Source organism: Sphaerodactylus townsendi, linkage group LG09, assembly GCF_021028975.2.
Source record: "Sphaerodactylus townsendi isolate TG3544 linkage group LG09, MPM_Stown_v2.3, whole genome shotgun sequence".
NCBI classification, from domain to species: Eukaryota; Metazoa; Chordata; class Lepidosauria; order Squamata; family Sphaerodactylidae; genus Sphaerodactylus; species Sphaerodactylus townsendi.
Window position 1 is genome coordinate 54,458,541 of NC_059433.1, and position 23,119 is coordinate 54,481,659.

Consider the following 23,119-nt stretch of genomic DNA (forward strand, 5'->3'; position numbering starts at 1 on the left):
GGGGGGAAAAGAGGTTAGACTACAGGGACTTAAAAAAGAAAGGCAACAGGGTCTCAGGAAAAGAGCTTTTGCTTTCCTCTCAGCTGCTAAAGAAGTGATACTAGTTTGCTGATCAAAAGCTCGTTTGTCTAGCCATCATTATCATTTAAACTGCTATTTAATAATGATTTCTGTAGTGCCTTTTCCCTCTTCCCATATTGTTATTGATTCATAAATCTTAATCCTTTTGCCTGGGGATCAAGTTATAATTGCCAAACTGAAACAAAAATGATCTTTTTGCAATCTGAGATGTGGAATAGTATAGGATTGCCTGATCTCATCAGATCTGGGAAGCTAAGCAAAGCACTACTTGAAAGAGAAACCACCAAGGAAGAGTCCATAGAAAACTGGCAAACCATCCGATCAGGCTTCAAATCATCACCTCGTTCTTTAGCAATTGAGAAGCCTATATTGCACGGAAGCAGGTTAGCTCTTTAGGTTTACTGGGGTATTTTCATTATCAATGTGGATGGTAAGAAAGCAAAAAGATTAAATAGATAGTTCCATTTATGATGGTTTGTCTTATTCTAATACTATGATAGCATGCCTTCACTAAAATTAATGGTGTGAATTACTCCACTCAGCTAATAAGTAACAGAAATATCATTGATTGCTTTTATCTTCCCAGAGGAAACTTACGTTTCTGTCAGAGGAAGAGAGCTCTGGAGTGTCTACTTATTGAAAACCTGTTTTATTGATAAAGCAATAGAACATTCTCAAAATCCTAGGGAGTACTACTACAGGTCTGTAAAAGCAAACAGTGTGGCTTGTGCAGTTTCTTTTGCTAGAACTGCTGTGCTGTATTTCCATTCCATATATCTGATTCAAGAAAATATTCAAACCCCGTAAAATTTTAATTTAGTACCTTTATTTTTTGTGTTAAAAGTTTCCAAAGAAACTGTGTTCCCCACAGGCTTACAGTTTCCAAAGAAACTTTTAATTATTCTGTTAAATTATTAATTATTCTGTTAAAAGAGCCAAAGAACCTCTGAAGTAATTCACTACCCAAATTTTCTCAACACAAGAGGTCAGTTTTGATTTATGATTCTTAGATCATCCACCAATATCAGTGGAAGGATGCCTCGATGTTTTTTTTTCCAGCTGGGATAGCCACATCAGTATCATATACTATTGTATTTCTATTCACAACAACAGAACTAAAACTGCAAAGAATCAGCTCCAGAAAAATCTGAAGTGTAACAAGGAAAGAACAGAACAAATACAAATTGCTGCTGCCATCTAAAACAGCCACTCTAATGACATCATTGACTGGCGTGACAGAATAACATTGGAGTCAATGTTATTCTTTAGGATATTATTTGAGTCAGCGTAAGTATTGACATTGTGACCAGTCTACATGATATATGTAAGAAGCTTCCCAATAAAAGTTCTAATCCCTCTCCTGACTCTAAGAAGCAAATCAGTGATCCCAGCCAGCTCCAGAAGTAGCAAATATGAATCATAATATCTTTTCACTGTTGTTTTGATAAGACATTTATTTCAAGAAATAAGGAGAACAAAATGTGGAAAGTATTCTAACACTATTTTACCTTAAATGTCATCATTTTGGCCTTTTCTCCAGATGCCACATTTATTTAAATAGCCTTTGTAGTTCCATGCATTCCAAACTGTTGGATATTGCTAATATTATAGTTAATTTGGTAATATCTGGCAAGGCCATTTGGGGCTCTAGAAAAATATGATGAAGAAGAGTTTGGATTTATATCTCCTCTCCCTTCTCTCCTGTATGGAGTCTCAAAGCAGCTTACAGTCATCTTGCCTACACACACACACACACACACACCATCCAACAACAGGCACCTTGTGAGCAGGCACGTAGCGTCAATGGGGACATCTGAGGTGGCTTGTCCCAGGCACCACCATTGCTGTCACGTATCAGGGGCAGGGGCGTTTCAGGGGCGGGGAGTGTTGGGGGTGGGGGGGCAGGAGGTAGCTCATGCCCTGGGCACAGTTCCCTCTTCCTTTGTCACTGCTTGAGAGGTAGGTGGGGTTGAGAGAGTTCTGAAAGAACTGTGATGAACCCAAGGTCACCCAGCAGGTTTCATGTATAAAAGTGGGGAAACAAATACAGTTTACCAGACAAGAATTCTCCACTTATGAGGAGGAGTAGGTAATCAAACCTGGTTCTCCAGATTATAATCTGCTACTCTTAACCACTACACCATGCTGGCTCAATTAAGATTAGTTAAGCAATCAAATACACCAACAGTTGCAAGTGACAGATATAGCCAAGCTTTTGTTGTAAAATAAGAATGACAAATTTTTGGTCTTATGCACTGATCCATCAGTTTGCATGTACTCACAACCTTTTCAATGTGCACATATAAACTGACTAAGGGACACCTTGGGCCTTGAGGTTCTGCACACTATCAGAAGAAGGAAGCAGAACCCACACATTTCAACTCTCACACAAAAACGTGAGATTTGCTGCTTTCCATTTGAACACATTGTTACATCAACTACTTGTAGCATGTATACTTGTTGTGGCAGCTTTATTATGTTACTATATTTACACATTTTAATCTATAGTACATTCCAGAATTATCTAACTACTTTTTGGAGATTTTTATGGGAAGTCTGCCCTGGACTATACTTCCACATGCATTGTCGCTTTGTAATAATTTTAAGTTTATTGCCAGTAATTAGGAGCAAGTCCAGTATCTATCATTTTGGATGTGTCTTCTTTTCTGGAAGCACACCATTTTGGGAACACAAAAAATGCTTATGAGGGAAAAGCAACTGGCAGTAGTGACCTTCTCCATTTAAACAGTGCATTGCTTGTTACTGATAATTTTTATGTGGAGAACCTGCAAGGATTTGTGGAGTCCCTCTCATTTCTGCCATTGGCGACTACCTCTGATTTTCTCTTTTTCTTCTATGGCAGTACTCTTTGTCCCTCCCTTTTCCTTCTATTTCCAACCCACCCACCAGCCAACCAACCTTTATCTGCCCCCTTTCCCTCCTTTTCTAGTCCTAGCAGCTTTTCCTTAAGAAAGGGCTGACCAAGTTGTTCAGTGACTTCCTGTACTGGATCAGGACCAGTGACATGGTGGCTGCCTACCACCAACAAGAAAGGACAGACCCAGTTGTGCAATGGCTGCCACTGCAGGGAAAGCCCAAATAGTGTGCTGGTTGATGCCATGGACTATGCCCAGTGGCATAGTGGCCAGTGCCAAAGGGCCAGGCTAGAGCTGTGGCACAGTAGCTGACGCCACAGAGCCTCTTTTCCTTCTTGCCCTCCCACCCATCACCCAATCTGTTTGTATTTGCTCTTTGTCTTCAGCTTTTCCTCTTTCCTTATCCCTGGCAGACTTTGCCTGGGATCTGAACAGGCTGCAGTTGTGTGGTATCTGCCACTGTTAGGTTAGGTTAGGGTGACCATCCGTCCCGATTTTCGCGGGACACTCACGGCTTCATTAAGGTGAGTGTCCTCTCACGTCCCCTGGGCTTTTAGCTTGCCATTGTCCCGATTACCGGACAATGGCCTGCAGCTTAGCACACACTGCCTTTTCGCGGGCCGGTAAGCTCCCCAGTCAGGAAACAGGGAAGCTTCCCCAGAAGGCACCACCTCGTGGCTGCCACTTGCCCAGTGTCTTCTGGGGCGCTTCCCCTGTTTCTGACCGGGGAGGGCGCCAGCGCTAAAGGCTACCTTTTGCTCCTCGGGCGTGCCGCCGCCAGGCTGCTCTTTGCCCTAAGCGTCACAAGGTGGGGGATTCTGCAGCTTGCCATTTGCCGCCCTGTCACAGGGCGGCAAACGGCAAGCCACAGAAGCCCGTGCGCTCCTGCGGCCGCGCGTGGGGGATTCTGTAGCTTGCCGTTTGCCGCCCTGTCACAAGGCGGCAAACGGCAAGCCACAGAAGCCCGTGCGCTCCTGCGGCCGCGCGCGCAGGCTTCTGAGGCTTGCCGTTTGCCGCCCTGTCACAGGGCGGCAAACGGCAAGCTGCAGAAGCCCGTGCGCTTCTGCGGCTGCGGCTGCGCATGGCCGCTTCCCCATCCCGGGCCGGAAAAGTGACCATCTGGTCACCTTAGGTTAGGTTCAGTCATGTGGTTGCTACCACTGCCACCAGTCTGGGCTGACAGAGTTATATGGAGAGGGTGAGCTGTATGGATAGTGAGTTCCCAGTATTTGCCACTGGTTCTGTCCCTAGTGAGTCTACCTCCATTAGAACACCTGACAGGGGACTTGGGATTTTTTCTAGGCCTGTTTCATCCACAGTTTACAGCTCCCTCTCTGTTCCCCACAGGCTTTGTTTTACAAAAACCAACACTATAAAGGCATGGTGAAATTATTAAGGGTATCTAGCAATTCCTTATAACTACTGAGTCTTTGGAAAGGTGGCGTACACATTTTCTAAATATATAAGCACTTATAGAACTTTTTAAATGCTGAGAGCACTTCACACCATTTTGACCATTTTTATGACAACCCTGTATAGTATGTCTATTCCACAGGTGTCAAACTCACGGCCCTCCAGATGTTATGGACTACAGTTCCCATTATCCCCTGTCAGCATGATGCTGGCAGGGGATGATGGGAACTGTATTCCATAACATTTGGAGGGCCGTGAGTTTGACACCTATAGTATTCTATCAAAATATTGCAGACATGGAGGAAGGATGAAAGGACAGTGACTGCCCTTAGCCTACTGATAGTTCAATCCTAAGAACATTTTCCTGAGAATAAGCCCCATAGACCTGTGCAGTGGTCTGAATATTCTGTTTAGGATTGTACTATGAGTAGTTGAAATGAGAACTAGCCCTGTTGGCCAAATGTATCACAGCTAGATTGGCAGAATGTATTATTAAAACTAAAATATTAATCATACAGGAGACAAAAAGAAACATATCTTCAACAAAGAAAAATCCTGCTTCATCACGCATTTAGAATTACTTGATCATGTCAACCAAAATGTAAATGAAGGTTATCCAACAGACACTGGGCAATATTGTACCAAAATAAAACAAAAGTCCAGTGGCACCTGAAAGATTAAAAACATTTATTATAATGTGAGCTTCTGTGAGTCCCTGCTCACTTCCTCAAATATGTAGAAGAAAATCAAACTAATTCTGTTTAAACAGAAGATTATAAGAGAGAGGAATAGAGGATAAGTCAGAGGGGTGGGTATAAATTTTGCCTGAATCATGTTCTGCCACTCAGCTCAGTGTAGACCCTTCTGGCAGAAGACTTCCCAATTAGCTGAGCAGAGTAGTGGGATTCAATTCACTATATGTTGATTTACTAAAGACAAAAATCATTGCATGAGAAAGCAAGCCTTCTTACAGACTAGTAACTGGTTAAAAACCAGATGCAGTGCACAAAAGTAAATAGACTGGTGTCACAGTGCGGAATCTCTGATAAAAAGGCAAAATATAAATTAAGTAAATAAAATGGAGAGATATAAGCAGTGGAAGTCCCTAAGAATTTATACTGGGATCATTATACCTGATCTGGAATCAGATGAACGGTGAAAATCTACAGTGTAATCAAAACGCTTCCAAACTGGATAAATGGACTACAAATTAGCAAATGACATTCAGTGGACATGTAAAATAATCCACAACAGGGCCAAATCCTAATTTCATCAATACACAAATATGTCTAAAGTGTTACTGACTAACCGTGAAATATCTTTCAATTTATGGATAACTCAGTGATTCAGCATATGGCAAACTAGAGAAAAGCAAGTTTCATCTATTTATTTACTTTATATTATTCCCCAATTTGCCTTGAAAAATCCTAAGGGATCACCATAAGTCAGCTATTATTTCAAACCTTACATGAGAAAGATTGTGTTTGAACCACTGCAAGTCGATATAAAAGTCCTCTCTGAATCCAAAGAACAGATACCGCAAACTTTGAACTAAACATGGATTTTGAATTTCCCTTCTGCCTGTACCGCCCAGAGCCTTTTTGGAGGCAGCATGGCACCACCTTCGCCACACTGTCTCCTGCCACCATAGCACTCCTGGGACATCTGGATTGTGCTGTAAATGGTGAAAATTTGATGATCAATGAGCCTCTTCATAATTATTAAAAGAAATGGTTTATTTACAGAGCCCTGTTATTAGTTGTTTGAATGATTGAGTCATTCTACATATATTAATGAAGGCAGTGTTGTTTTCACAGGAAGATTGCTTCAGAGAAATTTTAATTAAAATATTGGATATATCTGGGTGATAAAAGTCTGTTAAGGCAATGAGAATAACACAATTATTTCTGGGAGCTCAAACTAATTGTAAGAACCAACTGTTCTATAAGTAGCTGTATGTAGGGAAATAGTTTGGAGGGATACCAAACCAGGAAAACTAACCTGGAAAAGCAGGAGCCTAAATCGAGAAGTCTCCTTGATTCCCTTTTCAGTCTTCGATCATATCATTAAATTTATAGCAGTGTATGTTAGCATTTTTGCTGAATATATATTTCTAATCAGCTCTTTTTCAAAGTCTGGTTGAGATAGAAAAATGTCATATTGCCACCAAAGGCATTTGTTTGTCCAAAGTAAGCAAAGTGTCCAGCCAGACCCCCCAAGATTTTTATAGAATCCATCAAAGTAAGCTGGACCCCATTCAGATAAGGGAGTTGGTTGAGTTGAATGCCGTGGCCGCAGGCCAGCTCCTGCCTTTCCCAGAGAGGCCGGGGAGGGGAGGAGCCAGCTGGCCTGCCACCACAGCACCCGCTTGAGCTGCCCGCTGCCAAGCCCTGCCCTCCCCAGCCTCCCTGATGGTTGCTGCAAGTGGTGTGGGGAGGGGGGTCACAGGGAGCCAAGCCAGGGGGGAGGGTTCAGGGAGCCAGGGGGGCAGAGAGCCAGGTTCCCCAGGTGCCATTTTTGCCCGGTATACCTCTGATTCCCCACTCCTTCTTATAAGTGGAGGAATCATCTGGTGAACCAGATTTGTTTCTACACTCCTACATTCCAGCTGGGTGACTTTGGGCTAGTCACAGTTCATTCAGAACCCTCTCAGTCCCACCTACCTCAAAAGGTGTCTGGTATGGGGACAGAAAGGGAAAGGAGTTTGTAAGCCCCTTTGAATCTCCTTACAGTAGAGAAAGGGGGGTATAAATCCAAACTCATCTGGCATGATCCAAAGCCTTCCCTCCAGCTATTCTTGAAGGCCAATACAAGAAGATTCCCTACCGAGAGAAACAATGTCCTTGTATATCTGGACACAAAGAAACAACAGAACATGTGCTTCTCCAGCATTAGTACTATCAAAAACACACTACTAACCTTATCTCACCACTGCGATCAGATTACCATTGCACACAGGACCATCTTATATTTCTATGCTGCTCACAGATACAATTCTGATACAACATCCAATGTTGATAACAGCACTTGTGCAGCAGCACTTGAAGTAGGCTGGTCCATGCCATAAAATCGGCTTAGATTTGAAAGTTATAATTATAGTACTTTACCTGTTAATTTCATTGTCCCCTTGTATCTATTCTTTTTTTTTTAGCTTTAAGTCTTTTGCTTTCTTTTAATTGTGCATACTGTATTTACCTTATGCTGGTCCAGGAATCCAAGGAGCAAATCTTATGCTGGTCCAGGAATCCAAGGAGCAAATCTCAAGTAAAGAACTTACCCAAGGAAGTGTCTCCATGCATGTTTCTGTTACACTCTCATGTGTTTGCCACATACATTGGCCTACTCATGAGATGCAGAATTGCCTACTGTGCAGGCGTCCCACTGGTATGTTACCACCCCAAAGAAAAGAGGTCAGCACGTGTGGTAAGTGCATGTAAACATGACAGGGCACATGCAAAATAGTTAGATAAGAAAATGCTTAGTTGTGGTCTACATTGAATATACAAAATCACATGAAAACCAGAGACTGCAGTTGGGAAAGAGAAATCAGCTTTCTGGGTTTTTTCAATACTATTTGCAGAAAACTAACCAAAAAGTGGGCAGGTGATTACTTGAACCCAACTGCTATTCACATACACACACATTACATTACATTCACATTAGAACGACAGATGCTCCAGTGAAAAAGGTGCAAATGGAAATATTCCTTCTGTGAACTCTGCTATGTTTAGACATTCTATCCCAGAAGTGGAATGGGCAAACTAGAATGGAACACTATTCAAAACTGGCTTAACTATGAAAATTTCACACATAATAATCCACTGTTAGTATTTAAAATGCTCCCCATTTTAAGAGAGAAGGCTATAGTCCAAATTTACCTGAGTGCCATCTTCCCAACCCACCTCTGCAGCTGTGCCTTTATCAGTGATTTAACTGGCAGCAATTTTCAGAGGATCAAACTTCAGCTAATTAGTACTCTTCAAATCACTCTTGACATCACAACCACTGCTTAATTTATGCCACAACTCAGGCCTGACATCTCTTTTCAGTGTCAGGGAAGGAATTAAAAATAGACAAAAGCACTTCCCAGCACATGCAGTGTGCATTTCAGATACTTCTGTATAAATTCAAAAAGGCCTCCATACCTTAGAAATTAGGCAAAAGAGATTTCAGCTAAAGGAATGATGTTACTAGACTGATCTCAACTCTGGACTCCCTTTTTTCCTAGAAATTAAAAACTGAGCACAGCTAATGGACCAGCTATAAGTCTGACACAGCATCTATTGTTCTTTGGCGGACATCACTTGGTGGTGTGAGTTTGGCCAGATTGATTGTATGAATTATCATGAACTCATCAAAAGAAAACTGTTTCTTAATGTCGATAGATAGCTTCTTGGGCAGGGCATTCACCTTCATAAATGAAGTCTGGTGAATATTCAGCAGGAGGTAAAGTGTGTTAGAACAGCTTGGTGTTCGACTCATGAATTAAGAGAGAAACAGAGAGAAAGAGCTGAGAGTTTCCAGGTATAGTTGGAACTGGGGGGGGGGGGGTAGCCTTAAAAGGCTTTATACATTGGGCTCCAAGATTCTGCTGCCTACTCTTAAGAATCTGCTTACTTCCACTGTGTTCTCTTTGCAGACATAAAAATATGAAACATTCAAAGATACTGTAAATCCCTAGAGCTTTCATGTTCCAAGGAAAGTAAAGTTTGTATTGCTACACCTGGAATTTCCCAGTACTCAAAAAGTTAGTACAATAATATTACTCATATTTTAGATGTGGTAAGCCACCCCAAGTCTCCTATGGAGACAGGATGCAGGGTATAAATAAATATTTCCCAGATGGATTCATGCTGTTGATTCAGTTTTATCACTAAACTACCCCCAAATCATAATTTGATTAATCTGTGTTGCAGCCTGCAACATTCGATTTCCTATCTTGAAAATGAGTGAATGTTCTTTTTTGGATGGCTGGAGAAAATAGCAAATGTTAAACAAGATTAAATGCTGAGAGAGCTGTGACACAACCTTCCTGGCATTTTTAAAATGATAGCTATGAATGGATGTGATTTGTATGACAACAATAAATGGAGGAGTTTTAATCCTTCCGTTTTTCCCAGTTTTGCCTTCTGAAATGACATTCCCGTGCTACTCTTACCTTTTCAAGGAAAAGAACATGCAAAAGTTGAGTGCTGTCATGCTAACAGCAGCTTGAAGAGAGCAGTTTTGACAGGCAAAATCTTGCAAGTGGGAAGTATTACACTTTTGTTCCCCAGGATTATCCAATAGCAACATGAAGCCCCAACTATGACTTCCTCTGAGCCAACCTCACCCTGCTTAGAGTGAACCCAGACATTGTATGAGAATTGATCAAACTTGCTCAGCTCCTGGGCTCCTTAGGTGATGCAGCCCTCTGGAATTGTACCCCAGCTCACCCCAATCCCAGTGACTGACTTCACCCCTATTCTCCTTCTGTGACCTGAATTGGGTCTACATAAAACTGAAACTTGACTTTAACAATTCTGGCAAAACCATTCACAAAAACCCTAGAATCTTCTGTACCTGAACACCCCTCTGAGTAGGGCTGAATGTCAGTTCCTGTTTGGGAAACATTTGGAGATTTGGGGAGTGAAGCCTGAGACTGTCAAGTCTTGGAAAGGAAGTATATGGGGTATAAAGTCATTTACCTCAATGGGATATAATGCCATAGTGTCCACCTTCCAAAATGGCCATTGACGCCTGCTGAACTGATCTCTGTCACCTGGAGATCAGTCATCATCCCAGGAGATTTCCAACCACCAGCTGGAATTTAGCAACCCTACCTCTGAGCACACACACAACACATTTTTAGCCCTTTGCTAAGATCATTGGAGATTTTAAAAAGCCAGAGTGTTTCAGGATTGTTTGGGAAACCAATTACACTGATGGTCAAAATTCAGACAGCCAGGAGCTTAAAAAATATGTTCTGTTGCTCCTCAAACATTCTCTGACTTGAAAGGGCATTCTGTGTCAATAGATTCTTCCCTACAGTACAAACAGACATTCTAATCGACAAGTTATCGGTATTATCAGTATTGTCGTTTGCCATCAAAGTGAATAAGCCTTGGAAAGGAAAACTAAGCTTCTTGCAATCTTCATATTTCATGACCAACCATGGTAGCTTTATCTTTGTTTTTTTTTCCAACATGGCATTTTTAAGTTTAACATATTTTTAATCAAATGATATGTGATTCGAATTGCCAGTTGCAGATTGCTCATGTCCGGTATGGCATAGCCTGGAGAATCCTGTACATCAAATTCTACACTGTTTTTTTTATTCCAGGGTAATGACCTTTCAAAAGCTTTAGCCATGTTCCCAATTTAATAAACCTTCAACAGCAAATATGTTTTTAATACCCATAGGAGCACTCTCAAAGTTCATATGTTTGCATGAGTGACAGGGAAAAGGGCAGGGTAACTTTATATACATAATTTTAAAAGCTGCCTTCATCCTTATTTCATCTGTAATGTTGGCTTTGCTGAAGGTGGTGTCCAAACACCCATTTCCCTCAGATAGCTACTACATTGCAGAATCTCTGTCCCATTTTCATATGGTTAAGCTATATATTTCCTAAATAGCAAATCCAGACAAAGAAATGTGTTTCCTTTCCATTAGAAATAGATGCTATTCCCACATAAAGTGATAGCTTGCTGGTCATGGAAATCTGTCAGCTAAATCCACCACCACCCCATTTATTCTAATGACAGATTTATGATACCATTTATGATACCCACAATTCATAAGCCACGAAAGCATGCTTACTTTACCATTATTTCCTTCATCAAAACCTGTCTACCCTCTTGCCAATTTCCCCCTGACATTATTACTTAATTTATAATCCTTGTAGGCAGTACAAATGTTGCACATTTAGTGCACAATCTAGTTATAATGGGTGCTAAATTAATGGTATACAATTAAGTGATAAAAAAGGTTACCAACTGACCTCAAGAGCTCTTCTGAAATGCAATGTGCAACATCAAATTATGAAACAAGAATGAAGGTTTAAAAAGTATTAAAATGAGCTTTTATGGTACCTTGCTGTTGTGTGTGTGTTGTGTGTGGGTGTGTAAAGTGGCATCAAGTCAAAGTCAACGTATGGTGGCACTGTAGAATTTTGACAAGTGATGTTCAGAGGTGGCTTGCATTTGCCTGCCTCTGTGTTGCCACCTCAGACTTTGTCTCTCATTTGAGTACTAATCAGAATCAACCCTGCATACTAGGACAAACCCTGCTTAGCTGCCAAGATCTGGTAGGGTACTGTTGAAGGTGCTTTTCATTTTTTTAAAAAAGAACACTTACCCATTTTGACCTCTGATTCAGTCCCTGGTCATCCTGGTCACCTGTTCTTCATAAAATTCTTTAAGAAAACATTCTACACAATAAATGTATCCATCCAAAGGGGAGGGGGCAAATCCACTGTTGGGAGTAGTACAGAGTTGCATCAGCAGACTTGCCTTCTCTGGCATTTGCCCCAGCAGAGGGTCCAATCCACCAGTGTGTGACTGCCGTGGCTGTCCCCAGCAGTGAGACATGGTGCTGAATGCTGCACCAGCCACCCCCCACTCCCGCCAGTGTAGTGGTGGTGATGTGGGGGGCATGGCCAGAGAAAGAACTGGCACTAGTCAGCTTCTTCCTGGCCCTTTTCCCCATTGTGCTGGCAGCCACGTTTTTGTATTTAACACCACCTTTTTGGTGACATAAGTCCATTAAGCCCAATGGGGACTTTCCAGTGGAAGGGAGGCTTGTTTGCATTTTTAGCCTCCCCATGCCACCAGAAAGCCTCCTTGGGAGCAGCAGGCCAGCCTGTTTGTGGCACCATATCTGGGCACCCTGCCATTTGGATGGGGCTGTAACACATTCATGTAGAAAAGGATAAATTTTGGAGGGGAACCTATATTTATTTTGCATTTTAGTAGCTGTGGTGATGCCTACTTTCAAAAGAAAGATAGTTATGATGCCTACTTTCAAAAGAAAGTGGTGATGCCTACTTTCAAAAGAAAGATAGTTATAAATGATTGCTCCAGGAAGTACCAGTTTGCCAGTAGCAAGTTTCACATAAGCATCCATTCTTTTTGTCTTAGGGCTAAAATATCCTCACTAAATAGGAAAACTTTATGGGTGACTTATCTGCAGTTTCTCAAAAGCGTAATGTTTATAAATCTAGACAATCATTACTAGTACCTTTATCGTTGAGAGCAATAGAGTCATTCTGTGAGAACTGAGAGAAGATGCCTGTTGGACAGTTGAAACATATGACCCAGACAGGGACTTTGAGAAGGTGGCATGGCTCCCTGACTTTGGAACCATGGCTCCCTGTTCTTTGGAACCATGCTCTACAGTTGCATAACAGCCACATTTATTTACTGATCAGGTCCAGATCCGTAAATAATGTCCAAATGGATAATGACAGAGGTTTCACTTGCATCAGCAGAGTTTCATGTGGCGTGGGAAATGAAGGCATGTGCTAAGGCTGGTGGATAGACCCCAGCTGCATCCAATGTAAGCAGCTAGACCCGTTCTTCTGCTAGACTGCCTGGTCAGGGTAACACCAAGGAGACTGTATTTGTGACAAACTACAAAGCAAGGCCTGTTCTGGCACTCAGATCTCAGAAATCATGCTTGGTCATTACAGAGAAAACTTGTCAACTGCAGCTTAAGATAAAACTTTGGAGGGCTTTTGGGTCCAGTGGAACCAAGCCATGGAGTAACTTTACAACAAGCCTACACATACATCTGCCAACATGTACAGCAGCTTCCTAGTTGCTTGCTTGACAGGGAAGGTTGGAGATTTGCAGGGAACAGTCCCTTGTGGCTGGTAGAAAGGATACAGCATGATGAATCTATAATTATAAAGTTGAGATATGGGATGATGGAAGCAGCCAGCAGCCGATGTCTTGTTCCATGAACTTCTTCTAGCTAATAAAATATTGCCAATGCGTCTGGCTGTGTTTGCTTCTCACAGCTCTTGCTTCCAGGGTTTCTGTAAATTAAATGTTCCAGAATGACTGACTCAGATCAGTGTTAGTATTCAGAAAATACCAGTGGTGGGCACTGTGTTTCAGTCTGGCTCCAACATTGCAAAAATCAGAAAACCTGGCTGTCTAACTTACAGCCCTGGGTGTTGGCAAAATACAAGAAATCCACCGCTGATGCCAACACTAAATCAGTCGGTTTCCCCAGAGGCCTTTCTGTTAAGACTTTCCCCAGATGAACACAGCAGCCCTTTATATCAGCCGCACAGTTCCTATTTCACTTCCAGAAAGCTGAAAACAAATTATGCTGATTTGCTTTTGCTCTGGCTATTTTAAATCACATGAAACTAACAAAGGCATCTGGAAGAACCTGATCAGGCAAAATCAGGGAGCATGCCTGGATCACACCTTCCCTGTTTGTAATGGCCATGATAGCAGTAATCCTTGAATCAACACTTCTGTCTCAGAGATGAAGAAAACCAAATTGAATTCATAGACTGTATAATTAATAACCAAGGAAACAAAATCACATGGCCTAGCAGTTACAGATTCTATGCATCTGGCATTACGCTTGACAAATAGCAGGGACAATCAGGCTTTGGTTTCTGAATGGATTTTCCAAAAAGCCTTCAGCACCATCTTTAGACAAAGGAAAATAGATTACAAAAATATAAATTGTAAAGGGGATAGCTGGAACTCCAGGAAATGTGCTTAATTTCACACAGCTGCAGAGTGTAACCATTATATGACTATTAAGGGAATGGTAAAGTATGCAGAGGAGTAAGCCCCACCCCTCTGGAGAGCTACATTTACGTAAAAGTGGTGATGTTTGGAGCTTATAGGAATCAAAGGAATTGTTTGGTCTCTGGTGATTGCTTCTTGATTCTGGTGTAATTATTGGTGTCAGTAGCATACAATTGATGCAGCAGTGCAATGATACAAGCCAACGTATCTCAAAGTGAAAAGATTGGTTGTAGCATAATAAATAAGCCGTGAAGTAGTTCTCTCTCGCATCTGTCCCCTTTTCCCCATGTAGGAATAGTATTTCTGTTGGGCAGACACATTGGTTCAAAGTGTTGATGAAAGCATTGAAACCGAAGTATCTACTGCAAGACAAAACAGAATTTAACAACTCATCCTGTTTATTTATTCAGATTTCAGTGAGACAGTCCAATTTAAGCAGGCATAAGTTCCCCATCCTAGTTAGATTTACAGCTCATCTAGCGTTCCTGAAAGACTGAAGAGCCAATCAAGGATATGAGTCCGCTCCACTTATTTGGATGCAAGTCTCGCTAAAATCAGGAAAGATTAATTCCTGATAAACATTAGTTCACTGAATCATGACCAACTAGACCTTATTCTAATAAATGACTTGCAGCGCAGTTTTTTTCAACCCTTTCAGAAACAATTAAAATTTGCACAAAGTAACCCTAATCTTCACTTAGATTCATTTAGGGAAGTCTGGGCTCCTGTGCTTTCCGTAACTGGGTAAAAGGGGGGAGCTTTTAACACATGAAAACATATAAAACTGCCAGATCACTGTACTGCCAAAGTCGATACTGTCTGCTTTAAAGTAGCAGCAGCTCTTCAAGGTCTCATTGAGATCTTTCGCACCAGCTACTACCTGACGTTTTGAACCGGGAATGCCAGAGATTGAACCTGGAACCTTCTGCATGGCAGGTAAATGGCTTTTCCACTGAACCACAGCTCCTCTTTTGCCAAAGCAGATAGGGATCAGGGAATCACTCCTGCTCTCTCTCTCCCATGCATGATGCATTGTACACATACAGAGCTCTATGCATCTCAATAATATTGAATTATTTGCAAAATTATATTGATTTTTATGTCCTTTGAGGACACAGTGTTGCTAACCAAACTCAAAACACTACACTGGTAGCTGTGCTGAAAGTTGAAGCAATCTATGTAAAAGCTTTTACATGAAGATAAGGAACAGTGCTATTTGCACACTTTTCGTTACAACCAAAGTGTAATGAACAGTATAATCCTACTATGGCTCATTACGCGGCCATTAATCAAGCTGTTAGGAACAACATTCATTCCTTCAACAAGGTTTTATTATGAATGGATTTTCTTGTGTTCTCTGTAAGGTAAGCAGTAGAATTAACCAAGTGCCAAATAAAGGCTAAAGAAAGGGGAAGAAAAGAATTAGCCAAGTTCAGCTGCTTGTGGGGAAGATCTGTTAATTTATGTTGAGAAAATACAGTAGTTCATGCAGTGTTACTTTTTAACACCAATCTTCTTGTGCATATTCTGTGTGTGCTGTATCTTTCCCACACTGTACATTTAGTTTAATGCTACCTCATCTGCATTAATGCTACAAATAATTCTGTAGGATAAAGTATTAGCAACTCCATGCCAGAAAGGCAGCCAATAAAGAGTATAGCTCCTGAGGAAATTAGTTTTTTGAAAATATCCATAGAACATTTTCCTTTTAAAAAATGTGAGGGAGGCCCCGTTCTCGAATTTTTCAGGAGGCACTGCAAAGATTTTATTTGTCAGGGCTTTTACTGGGATATAAATTGCAATTAAGGGGGTGTATCTGAGGGTTTCTTTTGTTGGTTTTAAACTGTAATGTTTTAATGGTGATGAAAGCTACCTTGAGTCACAAGAAATCGCATCCCAGGTTTCAGCCTGGGGATGCTGTTGCTACGGGGGAGGAAGGAGTGGAATGCCTCCTCCCTCTGCCGGCCGGGCAGGCGGTCACATGGCCGGCAACCGGCACGTGACGAGGGCCAGCCTGCCTATAAGAGGCTGTGCTGGCAGGGATTGGCCTCTTTCGAGGCCAGCATCTGGAAAGGCCCTCCCATCCCTCCCTATTATAAGGTTTCGTGTATTGTTTCTTCATTGTTATGCTTTATCGCAGTTCACTGGGCAGTTGGGCATAAGAGCACATCCTCACGAGAAAATGTGATATATAATATTGATGAGTTCCTCATAGTTCTGTATAAATTCCTCATAATTCTGTATAAACCTACTTATGTGCTTTTATTTACTGAGATGAAAGATAGATTACACAATGGAAATGGACGCAATTAACCGAATAAGACATCTGATAAACCAACTATGTACCAGAAGTGAAATGTTAACTTCAAAAAAGTAGAATACATCTTGGTATTATCGTGGCATGGCTCCATGCAGTCAGACTGACCAGATTATGGTAGAGAGCCATCTTCTGGGCTAAACATAGTTGGATGAAAGCTATTTTTTTTTGCTGCTGCATTATCTTGCTTCTCCAGGAGTAATACTGGATCTAGTATAACCTCCATAGCTCTTAACTGAGATAGCATGGGCAGCCAAACATCATTAACAAATCTCCTTAAAGACTTTAGGTTTTCCAGTCTTGTCATGATGAAGTTTCAATTTATTCACTCTTATCAATTTAACTATAACAATCAGTGACCCAAGATCTGGTGATATGCACTAGGAGATTTGATCAGAGAAACATAGAACTGTAGTGATTATATTTAACTCCTAAAATACAAATGATTTCACTAAGGGCTTTATGTAGCAATTGAGTATCATAGATGATATTTAGGTTCCAAGCACACATTTTGTCCTGCTGTTTCTTTAACCAAAGCATTCCTGCTAGCATTGAAGGCATCCCCAGTCCCATAGGGTTTTCAAAGCAAGAGACATTTGGAGGTGCTTTATCACTGCCTGCATCCCTGTGGACTGAGAGAGTTCTGAGAGAACTGGAACCCAGCAAGCTTCATGGGAAGGACTGGGGAATTAAACCCAGTTCTCCAGTCAGCCGCTATTTATTACTATACCACATTGGCACTTGGTAACACTACCAGACAATATGCTTCAGTACACTTAGCTCATTTTAATTACAACTCTGGCCCTTTGATAGACCTCACACCAGCTATAGAAAGATTTGTTACTACTTCAATTAGAGGCATTAATAGAGATCCATGGGCTGCTGCAGAAGAAAAACTAGAGTAATCATGATTAGAATCACAGTGATACAAAGGACTTGGTTTGCCCACCCAAGACTACATGTTAAACAAGTTTCAAATGGATATTTACACTTCAAATATTGACAAAGTTGACTTATCTTAGCATCAAATACCTGACATCTGTTCCAAGCACTAGTTGATTTACAGACCAATCCAGACTTCTCAGTGGCTGGGGCTGGTACCACTGAGGTTGCCCTCTGTTGCCTCCAGAGGGCTTTTCGGCAGCATGAGGACACAAAATACAGCACATAAAAGCATCAAAAATTGAAACAAACCAAAGCCACCCTAAGCAGAGCTTAACACTTATGAGCTGTCTTTAATTAACTTTGGTGAAACTGGACTTAGGATGAGATTGTCAATTCACTAATTACAAGCCAGAGGTGGGGACAGAAAGTATAGTACAAAGCAGTCTAAAATAACCTTTTCAACTATTGCCTAATGAAAACAAAATGTCAAGAGCAATGTGGCTTTCTGAATTTTTATTGGAGACAACTCCAGAATGGAGGCAGACAGACAGCCCCAATGGTTCTCCTTGTCCAAAAGTAAGGTATCCAGTTATTAGCACATGCAGACCTGAACTTATCTGACCTCTGGCCTCACATGAAGAGTCATCGTTCTTCAGCTATGGATCTCAGATCATTAGAGACTGCCAAGGATTAAATCCAGCATCTTGAACTGAGCCAATAGCAAACTGGCAGCTAGTGGAGCTGGCTAGTAATCAGAAGAGTACTGGACCACAATCTAATAGTAGGTGAAAGATGGCAGTTGCTTTCAGTTGAGTGTTTCAAAGTTTTGTTGTGACAAAAGCAAATATAATTTGGAATTTCTAAATTGCAGATATTTGCAATAAAGATGTGGATGGGTTTCTGACCAATTATTTTTAGGAGATATCCAGAACAAGATGATAACGGCCAAGACAGTGGTTTCACTGCCTTAATTCAGCTGTGCTGCTAGTGAGTTGCTATGAAGATTACTATTTCTTCTTCAGTGTTATGCTTAAGGTAGTTGGTGTCAAAAAAGAACCATAGCACATTCAGAGTTAACACACCATTCATACAAAACCCCTTCTTTCCACTGACAGAGACTCCATGCTTACAGGCTGCTACCAATAATCATCTACTTTTCATTTAAAACTTCCAATCATTCTCTATTAAACTGTATTGCAAAGGCATGAAAAGTGAAGAACTGGTAGGGGTGCAGGGGGAAGGGGAGGACGTTTGACCTACTATCGATCCAGCACTGTTATCTGTGCTTTCAGTTGAAGTCTTCAAAAGTCTGCATTTCTCACTTCATAGAACAAACTGACCTTCTGTTTTCTTAAACATAGCAGTTAATGATTCTTTTTATGTTAGTAGAATATGACAGATAAGGTAGTAGTATTCTTAAATGTATGTTAAGGAAGTACAGATTGCTTTTCTATAGATTATAGTTTGGTGCAGTATTGAGTTGTCATTGTATAATTGGTGTAAAAGTTCTGTAAAATGCTGATGAACTTCCTTAGGAATAGATGACTATTGATTGATCATGATCCAGGTAAAGAAAGGAGTTTCTACTTCAATTGTTAGTAATGATTTATACCCCTTCTTGGAACCCAGCTAAAATATGTAATTTCCCTGCCACCCTGTAAGATAAATTAGTTAAATTATAGCTTTCAGGGGATGAGGGGCTGTGGAAAAGAACAGGCGAACAGTGTGACAGTGAATGATATGGAATGATTATTCTTTATTACCTTGTATTTTGAGACAATAAATACATAAAATAAAGTAGCACATATTTGCCATATTTTTGGAGATATTTTCATAATACAGAAAGACACCAGATAGCAAAATGTTCTCTAGACATACTGCTTGATTCCAGGCAACTACACTGGAATAATAATTAGGAAGGAATCTATACAACAGCAGAACAGGTTGTGAGGACTGCAACCACATTATTTTCTCACTCGTAGTTTATGATAGCTTTGTAGTTACTGCATGAACACCCAGCAAAGGACAGAGTCCCAGCATGCAGATGGAAAGGTTCAGCTCCGTGCCGTGGCTGTTTGAGGTTGTTCTGACTGTAGCTGCTTGCCAAGATATTCCCTGAAAGACACCAGAAAAAAATACGTCAAAGAACATTTAAGGAGATTTTAGGAACAAGTAGTTCAAACAAATCCAACAACTATTCCTCAACTGATAGGAAAATGAACTCCCAGACAGCGGTATGAATTTATGAACAATGAAACAGAAGTTGGAAAAGAACCCAAAAGACAAAAATGAAAGAGACACAAATGTTTTTTCAGTGTTAATAAATGGTCACCTCTCCTAGCAGTCATTTCTTAACAAATGCAATGGATAATTACAACAGTGAACATGCTCTGTTGGATCTAAAATACTGTGAGCAAAGCTCTCTCTGGTCAAAGAACCAACATTTTCTGCATCCTAATCCCATTCCACAGCAATCCCTGAGATGCTGGGGGATTCGGGGATCTGCAGGAACTGAACTGCAAATGATTTAGGGTCTGCTGTAGGAATCGGGGTAACCAGCAAAAACTGTCTTCTCTGCAGCACAAGCAGAGAACATAACAGATGAAATCTAATTTCCCAGATGACAAATTTTAGCTAAGGATTATGTTCATGATGCGAAATATGCAAGGAAAACACAGGCCAAGGGAATGATTCACAATTGACTACATTTTTGTATACACTTGGAGATATTATTAAAAAACAGTTTGTCAACACTGATCTTAGTTGCAGAAAAGGCGTTTGACAGCCTGAACTGGAATTTTCTGTGTAAAGTTTTGAAAGATATGGATTTTGGTGACAAATTTATAAAATGGGTGAAATCAATCTATATTTCACAGAAAGCATAATTAATTATTAATAGAGCCTTAACTAACAGCCCCATCCAGAGGAGGGTAGTCTTCTCTGTGGAGCCGGTACAGACCTGTGCCAGCATGAGTGCCTATCCTGTTGGTGCAAGGGACAAATGTGCCAGCAGAGGGGTGGGAGGTTACTGTGGTGGCTGGGTGCCACACAGCTCCATGGTGCCCAACCCAGAAACCACCATGTGTCCCTATGCCCGCTGGTGCAAAAAGCTGTGCTAGTGTGGCCGGGGGTATTGCAAGGGTGAAGTCGACTTTAGCCACTGCTCTCCCAGACCCTGTATACCAGAAGAACTGGTGTGTAATATAGAACTGGTGTATAATATAGAGCAAAACAAAAATATGTGGTTGAAGGGTCTCAAGTTCACATAGTTCTAGTCTTAAGCAGAATTTATATATATATCCAGATAAATTAACGAAAATGTATAAATGTATTTTGAATGCACGTTGGAAATATGAACAGCAGGAAGGGACATTTCATTATTTATTATTTATAGGCCCCTGTAGAAAAGCCAAAAAATATTGGAAACAAATTCACTCAGTAATCCAGACAATCCAGATTACAATTGAAACCAGAGGCTTTTCTTTTTGGAACTAATGGACAAACAGCAAGAAAAGAGTCACGGATCTTTGACTTTATATATGACTATAGCAGTGAGATTATTATATGCTAAAAATTGAAAGGTCTGACATTATCTACAATAGAAGAATGGTTGGTTAAGATGAAATTACAGAGACGGCTAAACTAACTTAAAGGAAAAGATAATATCTTCATTTATTACTGACTGGATACCCTTTTACAGACTTTTTACACAAAATGGAAAAAATGAACTGATAATTTGTGGATAATTTGTGGAGTTGAGAATTAAGAAAAAATTACCGGTAATTAGGTAAGAAGAAAGAGGGTGGGTTGTTGTTTTTTTGCAACTACAGAGTTATATTTGTTGGAAGCTGCCCTGAGCTCATCTGGGGAAGGGCAGCATACAAAACTAACTAAATAAATCAAGTATTACGTTCGTAATTTAACTTGTATTTGTCATAGAGAAAACCCGGAGATTCATATATATCTGTAGCTATATATCTTCGTTATTTTCCATTATTTTATTTTTTCCCCAACTTTTTTTTTCATATAAAAAATCTAAACATACTAACCAAGCCCAACCTGCTTAGCTCTGGAATCTGACAAGATCGGACTAGTCCAGGGCAATCCAGGTCAGGTTGGGAAAAGTTGGGATATAACAATTAAAAGTGCACAAATTGTCCCACTGGATCCATGAAGTTGAGTATGGTGGGTTTACTCAATGAATACTTCAAAGAGCTTCAGGAACAAGGATACATGCTAGTGATTTGCATTTTCTTCTGTTAATGATTAACAAGATCAGCAGAGATCACAACAGCAGAGATCAGGCTAGCCTGGGTCCTTCCAGCTTGGGACTACACAGACTTAAGGAGAAGGGTTACATGAGGAGTAAAAAATGAAAGAAACACTCCGCAGATTTGGTTGGAAAGCGAAGCCCAGGATTGACCTGGCCTCTGTATGAAAGACCTCCGGCAAAGCACTGTCCACGATCAGTGATAGAACTTATAATTTCAAGATATTTATTGACCTTTCCTAAGATTGCAGTTCAAATAGGCACTTCAGCTAATTGAGAGTGTTTGTACATATTTGTTGGGAGTTGCTCCTTACATTAAAACTGTTTGAATTAATAATAAAAAGCTTGTGTAGCATAGACAATAGCAATAAATCTAGGTCTAGTTGAAATTATAAAGGGCCAACTAATAGCTTGATGTTTATATTTCAAAGACCTCAACCTATGAATTAAGGCTGTTCATTGTCAACTGTCTGAATTCTAGAAAGCTGTATCCACTTAGTTTAAACCAAATGGTCTTGATTTCCACCAGTCGTCGCGCATCAGGCAAATAAGTCTGCCTGTACTGCAAGGACAAGTCTACAATGTTGCTGTTTTTTCCCCACTCAAACAGCAGCCTTCTATGTTGCTCCTACGTTATGTCCAAAAGTCCTCTGATTCTCAGTAGCAGTGTTTTGAAGGATGCAGTTAAATACAACAGGGAAGAAATGGTGGAAAATATCCACTCCATAAGTGGATTGGCTTGTGATTTCTAGGATTCAACAGTTTAACCACGGAACAATTCTACCAAAGGTAAGCACTTTGATAGCTTACTGGTTTCACCTAAAGAGAAAGATGTGTTTTATGAGCCAGCGTGGTATAGTGGTTAAGAGCAGGTGCACTCTAATCTGAAGAACCAGGTTTGATTCCCTGCTCTGCAACTTGAGCTATGAAGGTTTATCTGGTGAACTAGATTAGCTTGTGTGCTTTAACATGTGCCAGCTGACTTTGGGCTAGTCACAGTTTTTTGGAGCTCTATCAGCCCCACCTACCTCACAGGGTGTTTGTTGGGGGGGGGGGGGGAAGGGAAAGGAATTTATAAGAGGGATATAAATCCAACTCTTCTTCTATGTCTCCTTGATTGCAATAAATAAGTTCAAAGCACTGGACTCCAGTTCAGTGATGCCTCAAGTTAATTTTTAGTGGTCTAGAGCTGGTTAAAAATCTCCTACTGTATTCAAAAGAAAAATGAAGGTGTATCCTAAATTAATCTTCTCTGCTCAATAGTTAAAAATAACAATCTGAATGTTTTATTGGCTTTGGAGAGCTCATATATTTTCTTAATGTGCATGATTCAAAACATCTTAACCAGGCTGAGTGGAAAACAATTTTGAGTATTTAAAATCTTGCCAGTTTTATACAAAGCAGCATAATGTTAAGGGGCTGGAGGGAAAAACCTGAGATTGGCTGAACCTTAATTAGACTGTGTGTCAAAGTTTAAAGCCCCATTTGCTCCAATAAAGAAAATCAGAGAAGAAATTACTG

At 40.6% G+C, this 23,119-nt stretch overlaps 1 protein-coding gene across 2 annotated transcripts in view; it reads right to left on the reverse strand.

The window, feature by feature from the left end:
• Positions 1–19,064: 19,064 nt before the first annotated feature.
• ATP6V1H (ATPase H+ transporting V1 subunit H) overlaps positions 19,065–23,119 on the reverse strand; it is a 52,383-nt gene continuing 48,328 nt past the window's right edge. For both annotated transcript variants that reach the window (XM_048507780.1, XM_048507781.1), the window contains exon 14: positions 19,065–19,443. In XM_048507780.1, the coding sequence (XP_048363737.1) occupies positions 19,383–19,443 (61 nt within the window). In that variant the 3' untranslated portion in view covers positions 19,065–19,382. The remainder of the gene's footprint in view (positions 19,444–23,119) is intronic.